The sequence below is a fragment of the Zonotrichia leucophrys genome, chromosome 15, assembly GCF_028769735.1.
Source record: "Zonotrichia leucophrys gambelii isolate GWCS_2022_RI chromosome 15, RI_Zleu_2.0, whole genome shotgun sequence".
In the NCBI taxonomy this organism is placed as follows: domain Eukaryota; kingdom Metazoa; phylum Chordata; class Aves; order Passeriformes; family Passerellidae; genus Zonotrichia; species Zonotrichia leucophrys.
Window position 1 is genome coordinate 4,248,364 of NC_088185.1, and position 17,622 is coordinate 4,265,985.

The window sequence follows — 17,622 nt, forward strand, 5'->3', positions numbered from 1 at the left end:
GGCTTGGTTAGAATTTGGGGGCAGGCAGCTCCTCCATCCTATCCCTCTCCAAACCCTGCCGCCATCCTCGCTGTCCCACGTGGAATCACTCAGCACCGGGAGGAGACGGCGGTGGCGCGTCAGTCTTTATTACTAAATAAATAACCGTATAAACCTTGTGCAAAACTCTGTGGCAAAACCATCGGCCTCGGCGGGGGCCGTGCTCCCCAGCCCGGCCCGAGGCTCCCGGCACGGCCCGGCCCTGGCACGGCACGGCACGGCCCCGGCACGGCGAGGTGAAGCGGTGGCGCTCGGTGAGAGCCGAGACCAGGGCAGCGCCAGGCATCCCCATCCAGGCAGGACACCGGAGGGGACAGAGGCTGCAGGAATCCCTGAGGAGCAGACAAGCACCATCCAGCCAGCCCAGCGGCGATCCCGGAGCCGCTCCAGGGCCCGGGCAGAGTCCATGGGCTGCCGGTGCTGCCGTGCTAGAGCGGGGAGCTCGGGGCATGGCCGTGCCGCCGCTCCGCCGCGCCCATGCTCCCCAGGGGCACCACCACCTCCTCCGGAGGGCAGCTCTTGTTCAGCTCCACCACGCGGGGCACCACGGTCGACCACCGATCTGTGGAGAGGGTGGGAGATGGACAAAGACCACTTGTGGCTGCTCGCCAGGCCCCCAGATCTGCTCCTGGGGCTCATCAGAGGCTGCAAGGAGCATCCTGAGGGATGTCCCAGCCCCCAAATCTGCTCCTGGGGCTCATCAGAGGCTGCAAGGAGCATCCTGAGGGATGTCCCAGCCCCCAGGTCTGCTCCTGGGGCTCATCAGATGCTGCAAGGAGCATCCTGAGGGATGTCCCAGCCCCCAAATCTGCTCCTGGGGCTCATCAGAGGCTGCAAGGAGCATCCTGAGGGATGTCCCAGCCCCCAAATCTGCTCCTGGGGGTAATCAGAGGCTGCCAGCAGCATCCTGAGGGATGTCCCAGCCCACAGAGGGGTGCTCACCTCTCCGCAGCCGGCCCACAGTGTGGGAGAAGCCGTAGTACTGGTACGTGTCACTCTTGCCCGGGTCCTCGCTGATGATGCCCAGGTTCTGGTTCCAGTGGGACCAGTTCACCTCATCCACCCTGTGGGGAAGGTCAAACCCACAGGGGCTGCACGGGAGCTGGGGCAGGACCTCCAGCACCCACCAGCAATGCCAGTTACAGACCACTACAAAGCACCCAGAAAATGAGTGCTGCACGGTGCCAACCCCCCAAAATGCTGCTGGGAGAGGCTCAGCTGCTCCCCAGCCCCCGAGGGCGCCCACCTTTACCTGAAGCACCAGCGGCGGTCGGGGGTCCCGTCCGTGCCCTTCCCCACAGTGACCATCTCCCCCGAGCGGAAAGCTTTCCTCAGGAACACCGGGAAGGAGCGCTCGATGTCCAGGATGGTGGTGGCCCACTGCCAGGGACACCAGGGACTGCCTGAGCATGGAGCAGCCTCTCCCATGGACCTCAATGCTGCAGCTCCCCAGGCACAGGTGGCTCCTGCAGCCCCCATCCCACCACGCCCAGATGTGGTGGTACCTGCAGCTTCCAGATGTGCTTGCTCTCCTTGGAGACTTGGCCCACGGTCTCGCCCATGAGGGCGATAAGCATGTTGAGCAGGAGCACGAAGGTGAGGATGATGTAGGTGACGAGGAGGATGATGAAGACGCCGGGGTATTTGGCGCTCTCGAGCATCTCCAGGTCGCCCATGCCGATGGTGAGCTTGAAGAGGTCGAGCAGGAAGGTGCTGAAGGTCTGGCTGTCCCGGCAGGACGGGTAGGTGGGCACTGTGCAGTTGGACTTCTCGCTGCAGGACTCACTGCTGGGACACGGGTTGAGGAGGGACACCAGGGCTGGGGGAGAAGGGACAGTGAGTTCACAGGGGCAATGACAAGGACAGGATCCACAATGGGCCCCAGCTTGGCTCCATGCTGGCTGAGACCTTCCCCACCATGGCAGGAGGCAAAGGCTGAGCCTGTGGGCAGGTGGGATAGAGCTGGGGGTCTGCAGCCCCCTGCCCAGCCAGGCTGAGCCACAGGGCTTGTCCCTCCCCTGGTTACCTGATGCATAGCCAATCATGAAGAGCAGGTAGACCAGCAGGAAGCGGAACAAGTCTTTGAAGAGGATCTGAAAGTGATGGAGAGCAGGGTGAGGTGTGCTGGACCACAGCATCATCACCAAGCTGTGCCACTGGCACAACTGCCCTGCTCCCAGCCCAGTGGAGAGCCACAGGAACCCTTCACAAAGCCTGCAGGGACCTCTTGAGGCTGTAATTCCACAGGAGCATCACCCCTGGAGAAGGACAAGACCCCACCAGACCTTCTGGATCATGATGCTGTAGGTCCCTGTCAGCTTGAGGCCACGGGTGAAGTACAGGGCGTTCATCCAGCCCAGGACCAGGGCAAAGACCATGACAGCCAGGTAGGCCTCGATGCCCCCCAGGTACAGCCCCGCCGTGACAATCACCAGCACCGAGTAGATGAAGCTGCAGGAGAGCTGGGGTCAGACCCTGCAGCCACGAGCCTGCGGGGGTTACAGTGGCTCAGGGTGGCCCTGGGGGTTCCCCACGTACTAGAGCAGCTGGAAGGAGCCATCTATGAAGAAGGAGTTCACACCTGGGCACTTCTTCATGAACAGGTCTTTAATCTGCGGGAGAGAGGCAGAGGGTGAAGGGTCTCGAGGGGCAGGGTCCCCATGGCTGGGGCCACTTTGGCAGGGGTGGGTGCCTCAGGGGACGGGGCTGTCACCCCTGGAGACCCCAAAGAGGTGCCAGGGGAGGACCCCCTGCCTTGCCACACTGACATTTGTGCAGAAGAAGAGGATTCCAGTGAGGAGGGTGATGATCTCCCCGGCCAGGCGCAGGTAGTCGGCGGTGCTGGTGTAGGGGTAGGGCGGCTGTGGGGAGAGGACAGAGAACAGAGCTGAGCTGCTGCCCCATCCCCTGGCACAGAGCCCTGCCAGACCCCCCTGCCAGGCAGGGCTGTGCCAGCCTGGGGACTCACAGGGCCTTCCATGGGGCGGTAGTAGGCGACGAGGGTGAAGATGATCATGGCGCTGAGGTAGGAGACCACGCTGATGTAGAAGGAGACAGCCCCAAACTTGCGCCACTTGTCCCTCAGCAGCTCGTTGATGGGCTCCACAGCCAGCATCTCGTGGCGGTTCTGGTGGGAAATGGCTGCTGGCAGAGGGGACAGGGACACCCAGTGCCCCCCAGACCCCTCCCAGGGTGCCCCCCCAGCCCTGCACACCTCGATCTTGCTGTTGTAGACGAGGATCTCCAGCACGGACACCTCCTCCCCACAGGTGTCCAGCGAGGAGAGGTCGTACAGGGAGGAGTAGACAGGGCCATAGGCCCAGTCCTTGAACTTCCTGGAGAGGTGCCGGGCGTCCTCATCCGTGATTTCCCTCCGGATGATGTGCTGGAAGATCTGCCAGAGGGAGGGGTGGAGGGAGGACTGCTACCCACAGACCTGGCCCCACTCTGCTCTCCTCCCACCCATCCTGGGTGCAGCCCCAACCCCCTCCCTGCACCCCAGTGGGCTCAGGGTGCTCCCAGGTGCTCCTGGGGTGATGCAGGCACTGTCAGAGCCCCGCAGGATGCTGCAGCTTTTGGTGACTCCCCTGCCTGCCCCCCCAGAGGCCAAGGGCAGGCCAGGGGAAAAGATGGACTGGTGAGGGTCTGGAGTTAATTGGGAAAGGGCCAGAACGCAAAGGGGTGTTAATTAGCCGGGTTAATAGGGCTGCACATCCAGGTTTCCACCAGCATCTGCAGAGAGAAGTCGTGCATGCACTGAGTGTGATGGGGCTCAGCAGCGACAGCAGGGAGACGTCCCCAAGACGGAGGGGACACCGTACCCCGATCTTGCCGGTCTTGGCTGCCATCATGAGCGGGGAGAGGCCGTCGTTGTTGAGCAGCGCCTCCAGGTTGGTGTCGGGGAAGAGCTTGGCGCACTTGACGAGCAGCAGGTCGTACATCTTGGTGACAAACTTGGTGTTCTCGCGGGTGTTGTCGGCGATGGCCACCAAGGCGTGCAGCACCGTGTTGCCGCGGGAGTCCTGGCGCCGCAGGTCCGCCTGCTTGTGCCCGTTCTCCGTCAGGTAGTGCACGATGTGCGGCTGGTTGGTGCAGGCGGCCAGCGACAGCGGCAGCTCACCTGCGGGGACACAGCACCTGTCACCCCTTTCCCCGCTGCGGGGACACCTCAGGGTGCATCCATCCCCCCGGGTCCTCCCCTGCTCACCGAAGTAGAAGTAGCCGCCCTCGCCCTTGGGCTGGAAGAAGCGGCCGCGGGCCTGGGCATGGACATCCGCTCCTTTCTCCACCAGCAGCTCCACGTAGTGCTTGCAGCGGCGCTCGATGGCGATGTGCAGGGCTGTCTGACCTGTGCCAGCACCGCCCGTCAGCCACCGCCTTGTCCCTGCAATTTCCCCCCCGTGTCCCAGCCTCCCCAGGTGCCTTCTCCGGTCCCTGAACCACCCCAGTGTCCCCCACCTCGGTAGTAGACGTCCCTGAAGGGCGAGTTGATGAACTCCCGCATGTTTCCCGTCTTCTCGGCGATGTCCAGCAGCACGGGGATGGTGTCGTTCTTGCCCCCGCTCAGGTTGAGCAGGGCTTTGGGCAGGCAGGTCTTTCCCGTGGAGGGCTCTGCGAGTGGAGGGTGCTGAGAGGGGGCCAGGGCAAACCCCTCAGGGCCCCGGTTCCCAATGCCAGAGCTGCGCATTCCCATTCCCCAGGAACACAGGGATCGCGGCACAGCCATGCTGGAGCTGTGCATCCCCATCCCTCAGGAACACAGGGATCGCCAGGGGTCACAGCCCAGCCCTGGCAGCAGGGCAAGGAACAGCGAGGTTCTCACCTCGGAACTCCTCATCTGTCAGGCGCTTCTTGTGGGTGAGCAGGAAGGAGAGCAGCCCATCCAGGCCGGCCGGAGACCCCCGGGACACGATGTCGAAGAGGATGGGTCTGTTGAAGACCTTGAGGACGGGGGGCGGGTCGGGAGCCGGCCCCTTTGCGGCGGGCGGCTGCTTCCTGCGGGGGAAACGCCAGCGCTGGGAAAACAGGAGCCGCTTCCTCGGCTTCCCCCACCTGTGCGACGAGCTGGAGGGTGCTCAGCCACTGGGGACACCTCCCGGGGTCACCGGTGAGGCCAGGGCAGCATCCCCGTCCACAGCAGCCCCGTGCTCCTGGTGCCTTGCCAGCTCTTTCCAGCTCCCACCCAGGTGCTGCAGCGCTTGGAGCCCCAGCTGTGCCCCCCAGCAGGGACAAGCTGCGGGTTTGGTCACGCTCCGGCACCACGGGTGAAGCCAGACCGGTCGGAGCAGTCGGCATCAGAGCGGGGGGGACGGACCGGGGGTAGCTCCGTGCATTGGGAATGGGGGCAGGACGTTTGGCGGCTGCTCCAGCCGGTGACTTCCAGTCTGAGGGCTCATGGGGCATCCCGGCCCCCTCCACCCGCTCTCCTAAGGCGGCTGCACCCCTGGGTGGGGACACTGGCGGGCCGCCCCAGGTGCCCGGCACAGAGGGGCATTGTGCGTCCGGCCGCGGGCTGCCCCCCCCGGCTCCGGTTTCCTGGCGCGGGCAGGGTGGAGGCTCTCCTGAAAAGCCTTTTCATGCCGCAGCCAGACGGCCGCACCGGCCAGGGGAGCGGCCGGGCGCACAGAGCCTCTTTCATGGTGTCCGTAAGGGGGAAGGGGAGCGCTCTCCCGATACCGAGGGCTGCGGAGCCGCTCCACGGCACAGCACGGCCACTGGGACCCGCTGGGAGCTGCTCCCTGTGCGCAGCACCTCTGCCCAAAGCACCCCAAAGTGCCGCTCGGAGGTCCCCCCATGTCCCAAACAGAACGTCTCCATCCCCACCGAGATGTCCCCAACAGAACATCCTCATCCCCACCGGGGTGTCAACGTCCCCATCCCCATGGGGGGTGTCCCCAGCAGAACGTCCCCATCCCCATCCGGGTGTTCCGTACTCACTCCGCGACCCTCCTGCGCCAGCGCTTGTTCTCGCTGGGGTGGTGGCGGTACGTGCCGTAGTCGAACAGGGAATCCATGGGGGCTTTCTTGGGCGCGGGGACCACGGGGGACTCGTAGATGGTGGCCTCCAGCAGCTCCATGGGCTTCGGGGCGCCTTTGCGAAAGGCCCCGTGGAATTTCATGCGGAGGTTTTGCTTTCCATCGCCGGCGCCGGGGGCACCCCGGGCTGCCTCGGCGGGGCTCGGGGTGTCCTCGCTCTCGAACAGGTTGGCCAGAGAGGAGAGCGGGAAGGATTCGTTCTGCAGGGAGCCGTCCTCCCCCGCGCCCTCCGCGGCATCGCTGTCTGCCATGGTCCCTGCCCGGAGGGACGGGCACGGCTGACCCGCCTGGCTGGCTGTCACCCCCGGCTCCTTCCACGAGAGCAGGAGACCTGGCAGAGGAAAACCCCGTGTCAAAATACCCTCCCCATCCTTTCCCCGCGGCGGGACAGCTCCCACACCCACCCTGGCAGAGGTTGGGACCGGTTGTAACTCAGAATCTCCCGGCCGGTCCTGCCTTGTCCCGGCTCTGCTCGGCACCCACCCACCCTCTGCGGGGACCCCTCACGTCTGCGGGGGCCCCTCGGGCTGCGGCGCTGCCGCGCTGGGCGAGGGCGAGCCCGGCCCCGCTGCGGTCAGCCGGGGTGCAGCCCAGGACAGGGCACAGAGCAGACCCTGTGCGCTGCGATCTGCCGCCCAAGGAAAGAAAACATTCCTTGGGATACTCCCCACATCCAAGGAAGCGCCCAGAGGCAGCAGGAGCTGCCACCGCAGCGGGGCTGGGAGCGGGGCCAGGGCTGCTCCTGATGCTCCCCAAGCCAGGGGGGCGCGGTGGGACGCGGATCTGGGCACCGGGAGGGGACGGGAGCAGCACGGGGGGGCAGGAACAGCGGCTGGGACAAGAAATTACGGGTTTAGGTTACCCAGAGGGACGTGGGGATGAAGGAGAGGCGTGCCAGCAGAGCGCTGTACCGTGTCACCGCGTCCTGCCCGCCACGTCCGCGGCACGGACAGGTGACTGACCCCAGGCACTCCCCCAGCCCCGCTTCCCACCGAAACCCTCCGGAGAAACCCTGAGCAGCGTCAGGGCTCAGCACGGCTCCTGCCCGCGGGGAGCTCAGCCCTCCCGGGACGGAAAAAGCAGCGGGAAACGTGTCATTTAGTGCTGGGCTGAAGCTCTGTGCGACAACCACAGGGGCAGGCTGGGCCCTGTCGGGAGGGCAGCCCGGCCGGGGAAAGGGCTCGAATGAGGCACAGGGTACTGGCAGCCACACGGTGGGCACGGGGGATGAGGTGGCAAACGGCCCCAAACCCTGTAGCGACAGGGAGGACTGAGGCAGCAGCCCCCTCTCCCTGCCACCCTTGGGGACACCCAGTGGGGCTGGGGGACACCCAGGACAGTGCAGCTCTAGGGGACACAGAGCTGACAGATTCTCCTCTTTGCTGACTTTCCTGCCATCCCCGTCTCTGCAAGAAATTCCACAAGCACCTGCCAAAGCCCGCAGGTCCCACATCCCGACCCCAGGCAAACAGGAGCCCTCGCATGGCCGGCTTGACCTTGGACAAGGGAATTGCCAAGCAATTCCCTGCGGGCTGGGAATGGGGATGGAGCACCTGACCTGTCCCAACTGTGCTGGAACCCGAAAAATGCGGCTTTAGGGAAAACCTGGATGTGACACGGGCTGTCCCACACCTGCTGTCACCAGCCAGGACTGAAGATTTTGTGGGGAATGAGGGACTCCGGGCTGGTGCCGTCAGCCCCGGTGCTGCCAGGAAAGGTGCTGTCACAGGGGTTTGATTTGGCCCCTGGGTTATTTGGGTTTGGATGTTTCAAACTTCCTCACCTCATGGAATAACTGAGTCAAGGCACAGCTCTTGCATCCAACACAAACCCCACCTGTGCTCCCACCTCTTCCCAGCATCCCAACCTCCCAGTTGGACCAGTGTCCCCAGTCAGTGCCCACTCCTGCCCACCACGGGGATGTCACCAACGCCGGGACGTGCGGGGATATCCACGGGTGGGTGGCAGGGAGGGTGTCCCATGGCATTAAAGGGTGATTAAGGGTGGGAGTGAATCACTGAAACCACAGCGAGTTCTAGTCGGAAATCCTCATCCTGAGTGATGTAGCTGCTTCCCAAAATCATCCTCACTGCTGTGCTCACCTCGGCAACAGCCGGGAGCTGGGTGTGGGCAGCATGGGGGGCTCGATGCCGGTGGGAGCCCCCTCCTCAAAACCCACCCAGCACCTCAATCTCGGATCACGAGTCCCCAGGCTGTCCGGACATTGCCGACGCATCCATGAGGGTCCACCTTGCCCTGCCCAGCTCAGCCCTCGACCTGGGGTCTCCATCCTGCCCCGCACGCCGTGTGCTCCCCATCCCGCCCGTTTCCGCGTCCCCGCACCGGCGGCTCCATCCAGCCCCGGTGCCCGTGTCCCGGCCCGTCGCACTCGCGGTGGTGCCCCCCTTTCCCGCTGCCCCGGTTCCGTACCGCCAAAGGTCCCGTGGAAAGTCCCGTAGGCTCCGGCGCCGCCGAGTCGCCCGGGGCCGGTCCCCAGAGCGGCCCCTCCCCGCCCCGGCCCCGGCTCCAGCGGCGGAGGCGCCACCGGGACCCGCCCTCGGGATCGGCCCCCGCCCGCCTCCGGGAGCACCGGCCACAAACAGCCCTCAAGGAACAGCCCTCCCAAAATACCCTTCAAAAAAAATAAGCCCCCCGAGGAAAAACGTCTCTGGCACAGCCCTCCCGAAGAACAGCTCCAAAACCCCTCCCATAAACAGCTCTCCTAGGACACAGTTTCAAAACAGCCTCCCAGGAGCGGCTCCAAAACAGCTCCCCTAGGAAAAAAAAAACCCGAATTTCCCTACCCAAAACAGCCCAGCCCCAAAACACCTTCCCTAAAACAACCTCCCCAAACACTCTTTCAGCCCCAAATGAGGCTCCCAGGCCACGGGTACTGTCAGTTTTTATTAATTGCTGCTCCTGGGGCTCATAAGGCACCGCAAACACCACGGGGACAGTCCCTGGTTTCTGAATCCCAGCACTGGGGCTTGATCCCAGGCCAGCACTTGGAGGAGTTGGGATCACCCAGGAAAGTCATCAGCTCCTCCTCCACGGGCATCATTCCGGACAATCCAGTGCCAATCAACACGAGGTGCCCGTCGGTGGGTTCCAGGCACAGCCCGAGTGCCACTTCATTCATCAGCAGGACATTTCATTCCCTGCCCCACTGGAGACAGGAATCCAGGGCTTGGGACTAGAAACACTTGTTCTTCCTCTTGGGAAATCCAAGGGTGACACCCACAATTGTTTTATTGCCGTATTCTTAATAGAAAGTTAATTACTGTTAATTTTTTGGTTAGAAAAGACATTATCCACTGCAGATCCAGAGAGGAATCAAAGTCACCGGAGAGCTGGGAGCCGCCCCAGCTGCCTCAGTGATGAAGACATAGGGAACACCCATCACACGTTATTTAATCTGTGCCAATCCTGTGCCAGCTTTAGGCTTTGTAGCTCAGCTCAGCGTTCATCTTTGTGTACATCTCATAAATTGCATCCAGGATTGGAGTGACCCTGGCGAGAAACTGGTGGATTTTTTCTATGCTTTCCTCTTCCTTGACTTCTTTGCCCTTCTCCAAAGCCTTCAGCAAATCTGATTTGTAGGGAAGAGCATAGACCGAGCCCTATAAAACAGGGAGAGGGTGTTTGACTCCCACAAACCCAGCAGAGACCATGGGTGGGGTTATTCTTATGTGCCAATGTTGTGGGCTCTCCAGACACTTGTCAGTGCATGGGAACAGCCTTAGGGATGGTGACTGGGTGCTTGGAGAGGGAGGGGATGCTCACCGTGAAGAGCTTCTGCAGCATCCAGCCATGGTATTTCTTCAGCGCGATCTCGTAAGCCTTCAAGGCGTTCACTCGGATGAGGTTGGGATGCTCCTCATCCCTCTCGCCGTCAGAGATGCTCTGCAGCAACACCAGAATGAATTTCAGACCCCTGGGAGAAGAGCAGAGATGTTGGGCTCAGGGAAGTGGGTGCTGCTTCCCAGATTCCAGCCTGGTGTTTCCAAGTGTCTGTCACTGCCCCAGTGTGTCCATCCAGGGAAGAGAGAGAGAGAAGGGCAGGATGGAGCCCCCAGGGCAGGATGGAACCCCCAGGTGAGGCCAGGGCTCAGGGCTGAGCTGGGCAGGTGCAGCCCCATGGATCCTCCAAGCCCTGACCTGTCCAATTTGTGGGCTCATGCTCTGAGCTTGAATTCCCCTGTGCATTCCCGAGGTGGAGATTTGAGGAGGGGGTTCCCAACAGCTGTGCTCCCCAAATACAGCACCCCACTCCCAGCTGCCCAGCCCCAGCCCACAGGGCCCAGCCCAGCCCACGCAGGCTCCATTTGGAGCTCTCCAGCTCCCCACATGCCGGGACAGAGCCACAGCAGCTCCCGACGCCGTGAATCACCTTTTCAACCACATCAGTGCCAGCGTCGCGCCTATCTTGGGCCAGGCTGAGCCGTGCAGCTCCTTCTCCACCTCCAGGATGTTCTGCAGAGTTTTGAACTTGGCAGGGTTGGAGTCATAAACCGCCCGGATTTTCTGAGGGCAGAAAAGGGGATTGGCACCTGGGAGCAGGGACTTTGAGCAGGAGCTTTGGGGATAAACTGTGACCGGGTGAGCCACTGCTGAGCCCAAAGTCCCCACAGGAAGAAAAGCCTTTTGAAACACCTCCAGTCCCACAGCATCTCTCCCCAGGGATTCTCCTCTCTGAGCCCTCCTGAGTCCCTTCCTACCTTGATATTTCCAGTCAGGTCTGCTTTGACTGGCGAGTAAACGATGGGAGTACCCAGGCAATCTGTGCAGACAAGGGAGGGAGGACAATTAGACATTGGTGACACAGGGGACACCACACACTTCCCATAACCAACAAGTTTCACTTTGAGCACAGCCCGGGCACTGAGGCTAGAAAGGGATCTCTGAGCTTCTCTGAGCTTCATACACGGCTGTTGGCCCTTGGGACAGCCCTGCCACCTACTGCAGCCCCACCAGTGACCTCCAATCCCCGTGGCTGCGGGACACAGCCCTGGCAGAACATCCTGGAACAGCCTGACCGGCACCGGACACTGCCCGTCCGCAGCCCCACGTCCTGCCCTTCCGGGGCTGCCACCGAGCCGCCACACAATAGCTGACATTGTGGAGGGCAGCGGGCACGCTGTGCCACGAGGGCGGCCACGCCGACACCCACCCGTGTCCCGACACGGGGTGGGATCCATGGGTGGGACGGCAGCTCCTGCCCCGGGCGATGCCTCTGCATGGGGCGCTCCAGGGGACGGCAGGACGCTTCCCACGGGGCTGCTCGGCGGGTTTGACAGGATCGTGATGCAACCCCGGTCCTGGCAGAGCAGCCGAGCCCGGCGTGAGCCCTGGATCAGGTAGGGGGGGTCACCACCCAGAACCGGGGAGGGGGCACCCGGAGCGGCTGAGCCCGCAGCAGGCCTGGTCCAAGCCCGCATCTCCCAGCCCCGGCCACCCCGGTCTCACCGAAGAACGGCGGCAGGTGCGCCACGGCCTCCAGGAAGGGCAAAGTCTCGATCTGCTTGTCAGCCGGCAGCGGCTTGAACTCGTGTTCCAGCAGCAGCGCCATGACCGACGTAGCTCTCCCCCTTTCCCCCTCACCGCTCCCCGGTTGAGGGGGCTCTGAGGCAGCGGGGGCCAACCCGGCAGCGCGCCCACGCCACGCTCCGCCCCCCGCCGCTCCACCCAATGGCTGCGCATCACCCGTACGGCCGATGCACAACCATTGGTCGGAGCGGCGGGGGGCGGGACTTTCAGCCCAACGAGGAGACCACGCCCCCCTCGCCCCCTCAGACTCGGGGCCTGGCCGTGCCCGGGACCGTGCGCTGCCCCGGCCGCGTTCCCAGCGCCAGGCGGGCCGGGCGTTAATTATTCACGGGAGATAAATATTTTATAGGGAACAGATGGAAAACAAACCTCAACGCGCGGGAGTGATGACACACCTCAGTGAGGGGTTGGGTGGGAAAATGACACCGAGCGGGGACACGGAGAGGTGAAGAAGAGGTGGGAGCGGAGGGAGAGGCTCAGCCCGTCCGCTGCGTGGGGAGCGGACTTGCCGGTGGCAGGGCCCCACATACGGTGTTTTTACCGGTTATTCTGGAAAAACTGGTCGTGGGGCGATAGCGATCGCTGCCTGGCAGGGCGGGTGCGGATACAAGGCGGGTGCGGGGAGCTGCGGGTCACCGGCGGGGGCTGCAGGCTGGTGCCGCCTCCCTCCCCGCTGCCAGACTCCCGTGGTATCCGTAGTCCTTCCCGGGACGCTTGAAGCCTTTCCTGGGGTGCAGGACCAGTTCCGCGGTGCCTGCGATACCCTGAGCCCACCCCAGTGTGCTCGGAGCCTGCCATGGGATGTCCAGCGCTCACTTCGGGATGCCCGGAGCCCCTCCGGCGGTGCCCGGGCTGTCCCGGCTCACTCAGCGGCCGCTCCGCTTGGGTTCGCTGCAGGCAGCGCCGCGCTGGTGCCCTGCCAAGGCGGGCAGAAACAGAAACCTTTAACCCCTGAGATATTCACAGCGCCACAAACCCCGCGGTGCTGCGCGCTCCGAGCCGGCACAGGGCTGCACCCGCACATCCTGCGAGCGCTCGGGACGCGGCGGAACCGGGCCGGGTCGGAGCCAACCGACCCCCGCCGCCGCTCCATCTCCCGTCCGTCCCTCTCTCCCCGCCTCCCTCCGTCGGTCCCCGCCTCCCTCCGTGCTCGCGGAGCCCGTCTCGCCGTGTCCCTCGGCGGGAGCCGTCGCGGGCGGGCTCGTTGCGATGTCGCTGTGGCTGCGGCGGGGCCGCGGCCCGGAGCGCTGGGCGGCCGAGCGGCGGGAGCTGCAGGAGCGCAGCCGGCAGCAGTGGGAGAGCACCAGCCGCGCCTTCGCCCGCGCCGCCGCCGCCTGCTCCCTGCAGGCGCGGTGGAGCCAGCCCCGCGTCCCCCCGCCCAGGTAGGGCCGCGGTCGGTGCGGCGGGTCGCGGGGCGGTGCGGGGATCCCGCTCAGCGCCGGTGTGTGCGGCAGCGCGGAGGCGGCGCGGCGGGACGCGGAGGAGGCGGCGGCGCGGCTGGAGCGGCGGCGGGAGCGGCTGCGGCGGCTGCTGGGCGAGGAGCGGGAGGCGCTGGCGGCGGAGCTGCGGGAGCGGCGGCAGCGGGGCGGGATGCGGAGCCAGGAGCTGCGGGACGGGCCCGGAGAGAGCGGGAGGAAGGTGAGGGAGCGGCCCGGCCCTGCTCGTCCCGTGCTTCAGCTGTACCAGCGGGACTTGCTGGAATTGCCAGCCCTGAACCCCTGTGAGCCTCGGCGGGGTTTGGGATGCTGAGCACTCCCGTATCCTGACCCGGCTCTGTGTTCCCAGTTTGCTGAGCCGCCGCTGCAGGAGCACTGGAACAAAAACAACGCGGAGCTCCGAGAGGTGATGTTGCTTTCTCTTGAGTCCCTGCTGCCTTGTGTTTATTAAACGGGTTATTAACTTGAAAGGCATCATATCTCTACTGTGGTCACTCATCTTGCATCACAGCAACTGCCTCAAGTTCTGATAAGTGAAAGGCAAAGAAGTGAAAGGGTTTAAGTTTAAACAGTTTTAAGAAGTTCTATCAAAGCTGTATTTTTAAATGTCAGAAATCTGTTTAGACTCTGAACAAAGTTTTAGAGCTCATAATATAAATATCTTAGGCACATAAAATAAAAATAGTATAGAAAATGTAAATCTTAATATCTCAGCTACCTGCCATGCTGTGGTGCTTCCTCATTCTTTATTCCACCCATGTGCTGCTGCAACAGTATCACTGTCCTGTGTCACTGTCACTGTGGTGTTTCCCATGTGACAATGACCCTCAGGACCTGGTGGGCACCTTGGACACTCAGATGAGCCCACATCTGCAGAGGCAGATCCTCCTGGGATTTCAGGTGCTGCTCCAGAGAGTCTGGAAGGTCCTGGGGGACAAAACCTCTGGCACTGATGGCCCTGTTACATCTGTTGTGTTTCCAGGCAGAGTCTGAGCTGCACAAGAAGCACGTGGGGAAGGCTTGGGGTGATCAGCTAACACAACAAAACAAGGTATGGGGGCAGCCCTGGTGTTGTGGTCACTGGGAGGACTCTGAAATGTGTGTGGGTGGAGGGTGACACTTGTGCCACAGGAGCTGCTGCCAGGAAGGGCACTAACAGCTTGCAGGAGTCTGCTCTGTGGATTTTCTGAGCCAGAAGCTGTTTCTTTGTGTCAGGCTAACCTGAAATGCTGTTTTCTTTTATTTGAGAAAGGAAGAGGTGACCAAACTTGAAGAGAAAAAACGTTATGAAAACGAGTATGAAACGGCACGAGGGGAAGCGCTGGAAAGAACAAGCCAAGAGGAAGAGAAGCCTCAGCTGGAGAAAACCTTGCTTCAGCAGATAGAGGAACTGAAACTGCAGGAGACAAAGGTAATCTTGACTTTCTCCTCACTGGAGAAAGGAATTTGTTGCTTCACTTGGAAATAGAGCAAGGCTGACCTGACCTCTTCTCTGCACGTTTGCACTGCAGGGAGGGTTTTCCCTGCCTGCAGAGGAGCAGAGCAGGGTACAAACTCTGGTCAAGCATGCTCTCTGGGATGTTGTACTCTCTCTTGGTGCTTGTGTTTTCCTTTTTAGGCAACAAAGCTGAAAAAGGAACAAGAGAATTTATTAAAGCAGCAGTGGGAGCTGGAGAATTTGGAAGAAGAAAGGAAACGAATGGAAGAGCAGCGAAGGAAGAGCGAGCTTGGGTAGGACATCAAGTGGAGCTTGTTCTGGATAGAGTCTGTTCCTGTGCCCACAGCAGTACTTGGGGCACCAGAAGATATTCCAGGTAGCAGTGGCAGGATGTAAATATCTGAGTTTTAGTGGACTTGCCCACAGCAGCCAAGGAGCAGAGGCACTGGTGCTGTTACTGCTTTTTGTTTCTGGTAGCAGGTTCCTCATTGTCACAGATGTACCTCCCCAGCTGCTGCTGTACAATGATGTGGTGCTTTAGAGTTAGTGTGATACTGTTTGATTTTTTTTTTTAATTTTGCTTTTTTTCCTCCTTCAGTCGCTTTCTGAAGCATCAGTGTGACGTCCAGCTAAGGAGACGAGCGCAGCAGGTACAGGAGGAGCTGGTAAGAGATTCATTTGTACTTTCTAGATGCTGTGTGGTGAAAAAACTTGTTGTGTGTGGTTTGTGTCTGCCTCTGATTCCTACAGATCAGGGAGCCCCTTCCAGCTTGTGCACAGGGCTGGAGCACAAAGCTCATGGGGAAGCAGCAGATGGAGTGAGCACACCCTTGACACTGTCAGCAGTAATGCCTAGAGGAGCCCTGCACACAGGCTGGGAGGCTCTTGGATAATTAATCCCGTGGTTTTTTCTCCAGGAGGCAGACAGGCAAATCTTATCAGCCCTCCTGGAGAAAGAGGAGGAGGATCAGAGCTGGCAGAGCCCACGGCGGGGACGGGCGGTGGCAGACGTGGCCTGGATGAAGAAGGTCATTGAGGAACAGCTCCAGCTGGAAAAGGAGAGGGAAGCAGAGCTTGAGACTATCTTCAGGTGAGTCTGTCCACCTCTGAACCTCACCTGAAGACTCCATGTGTGCTGGATGTTCCAGGTCAGGGGGTCACTGAGAGGCACAGGTGGGATGGACACACCAACAGGCACAGGACAAAACAAACACAAGGTCTCCTCTAAAGCACAGGATGGCTTGTCTGTGCCTGTGGAGTCTACAGGGGGGTTAACCTCAGAGATAATTCCTCCTCTCTCCTTTAGGGAAGAAGCAAAAAAAATATGGGAGAAGAGGGAAGAAGAATGGGAAAGAGAGAAGGGGGCCAGAGATCGCCTGATGAGTGAGGTGATGACCTCTGTTGATGATGTGTCCCCCTTGGCTCAATGGAACCATCATTCCACTTGTAGCCCACCACATTCTGGAGAGCTAGAGCCTTCCATACCAGGGTGGAATTTGTTTGCTTGTCTGGTGTTTCCTGGGAGCTGTGTAACCATCCCCTCCCTTTTTACAGGTCCTTGCAGGCAGGCAGCGCCAGATCCAAGAGAAGATGGAGCTAAACAGGAGGGCCCAAGCAGAATCCATTAAATATCGAGAGCAGCTGATCAGAGAACTCGAGGAGGCCAAGGAAGGGACTCGTCGGGACAAGGAGCAGGAGGAGCAGCAGCAGAGAGCCCACAGGAGGGAGCTGCAGGCACAGGTAGGCTGAGCTCCCCAGTGCACACCTGGCTGCTGAGGCTGCCCCACCTCACCCGATCCCCCCTGCACAGGGCACAGAGCACAGCTTGGGACAGGAGGAGCAGCAGCAGCAGGGATCAGCCCAGCAGCACCTGGAGGCCAAGCAGGGCTGGCACAGCAGGGTAAGGTCACAGCAGGGTCACCCTGGCACAGGGGTCACCCCAACACATGAGCCCATCTTGGAAGCATCCTTGTCTCTGATCTGCTTTAGTCATCCTAGTGCTAGGGCACAACACTGGGCTGTTTCTTCCCCTCACAGAGCTCTACACTTCTCTCTTTTCTTTTTTTGCTGATATATAAATATTAGGCCTTAATTTTTAAAGAAGTTTTGAGGTAGATGTGTTGCTAATGCCTCAAATGTTGCTCAGTGCTGAAAGGGATTTATTGGCTGCATTAGTGCAGTTGGTACAGTGCAAGTCCCCTGCTCAGTGTTTTTGTTGACTGCCCTGCTTTGCTGGCTCTAAAATCAAATGTGAGTAACCCTACCTAAAGCCCCTGCCCAGCCCATCAGCTCCTGTGCACCCTCAAGAGTTTGTAGATTAATTCCAGAGCCCATAAACCTGTGCTGATCTCTGTTTTGACCCCATTAGTTCTACAGTTACCCAAGAGCAGCCTGGACCTGAGGAATGAGCATGAGATGCAGCTCCAGACTACAGAGAGAAAACTCTGAGGACTCAAGGAACTCCTGAAATAATGGTGCTTCTGGAATAGCCTACAGTGAGATCAAGACTTGACTCAGTAGATTTCTGAAAACATTAGTTGTGGCCAAAATGAAGAGAAGTGAAGAAGTGAACTGCTTCACTTTGCATTCTGGAGTTCTGCTCATGTATTTCAGTACATGAGAGGCTGAAGCAACCCAGCAAATTCAAGGGCCCTGTGGACCTGAGCCACCAAAGAATCTGTGTCTCCCCAGGAAGAAGAGCTGTGGGGCTGTGCCAGACTCCCACTTTGCAGAATCAGGCTGTGCCTGGGTACTCATTGGACTGTGAGGAGTTAATTAATAATGTACGTTGCTAATCAGCCAGATCATGTGTGCTGGGGCAGCAGTGCTTGTCCACTTCCTCTCCAGAAGGTGCTGGAGACTTAACCATTGTTTTTCACTTGTTTCATAAATAATGAATAATTGAAACCTGAACAAGGATTTGGTTTTGTTACATGAGCAAACTACAGCAGGAACAGGAGAGGAGATTGAGTTGATTATTGCAGTTCATTCCTTGCTCTTACCATCCACAACTGCAGACTGACATCAGTCCTGTCACAGTGCACAAGGAGCTGTTACAAAAACTGGCAGCATTTTCCCCAAGAGTAGAAACCTTTCCAGAGATCTTTAGAGAACCAGCAGTCAAAT

At 60.6% G+C, this 17,622-nt stretch overlaps 3 protein-coding genes across 4 annotated transcripts; 1 reads left to right on the top strand and 2 right to left on the bottom strand.

Moving 5' to 3' along the window:
• Positions 1-124: 124 nt before the first annotated feature.
• Positions 125-8,550, bottom strand: TRPV4 (transient receptor potential cation channel subfamily V member 4). Its single transcript, XM_064726798.1, has 16 exons — positions 8,506-8,550; positions 5,977-6,406; positions 4,862-5,034; positions 4,498-4,650; positions 4,247-4,387; positions 3,861-4,159; positions 3,254-3,433; positions 3,008-3,166; positions 2,808-2,900; positions 2,578-2,651; positions 2,325-2,490; positions 2,066-2,132; positions 1,545-1,858; positions 1,292-1,419; positions 982-1,103; positions 125-601 (listed from the first exon to the last, which is right to left on the bottom strand). Exons 2-16 carry the CDS (start codon positions 6,324-6,326, stop codon positions 468-470), a joined length of 2,553 nt encoding a protein of 850 aa, XP_064582868.1. The 5' UTR covers positions 6,327-6,406; positions 8,506-8,550; the 3' UTR covers positions 125-467.
• A 410-nt stretch (positions 8,551-8,960) lies between these two features.
• On the bottom strand, positions 8,961-11,735 carry GLTP (glycolipid transfer protein). The gene is made up of 5 exons (XM_064726815.1): positions 11,542-11,735; positions 10,794-10,855; positions 10,466-10,599; positions 9,859-10,009; positions 8,961-9,695 (listed from the first exon to the last, which is right to left on the bottom strand). Exons 1-5 carry the CDS (start codon positions 11,642-11,644, stop codon positions 9,513-9,515), a joined length of 633 nt encoding a protein of 210 aa, XP_064582885.1. The 5' UTR covers positions 11,645-11,735; the 3' UTR covers positions 8,961-9,512.
• A 1,008-nt stretch (positions 11,736-12,743) lies between these two features.
• TCHP (trichoplein keratin filament binding) lies at positions 12,744-17,606 on the top strand. Of its 2 annotated transcripts, XM_064726681.1 has the most exons (12): positions 12,748-13,004; positions 13,077-13,260; positions 13,408-13,464; positions 14,041-14,109; positions 14,311-14,469; positions 14,677-14,789; positions 15,095-15,161; positions 15,414-15,586; positions 15,803-15,884; positions 16,051-16,236; positions 16,307-16,396; positions 16,865-17,606. In XM_064726681.1, the coding sequence occupies exons 1-12, from the start codon at positions 12,832-12,834 to the stop codon at positions 16,895-16,897; spliced, it is 1,386 nt and encodes a 461-aa protein (XP_064582751.1). In that variant the 5' UTR covers positions 12,748-12,831; the 3' UTR covers positions 16,898-17,606. The 2 variants fall into 2 exon arrangements, with proteins under 2 accessions (XP_064582752.1, XP_064582751.1); XM_064726682.1 differs by lacking the exon at positions 16,307-16,396 and having other exon boundaries at positions 12,744-13,004.
• The last annotated feature ends 16 nt before the right edge of the window (positions 17,607-17,622 follow it).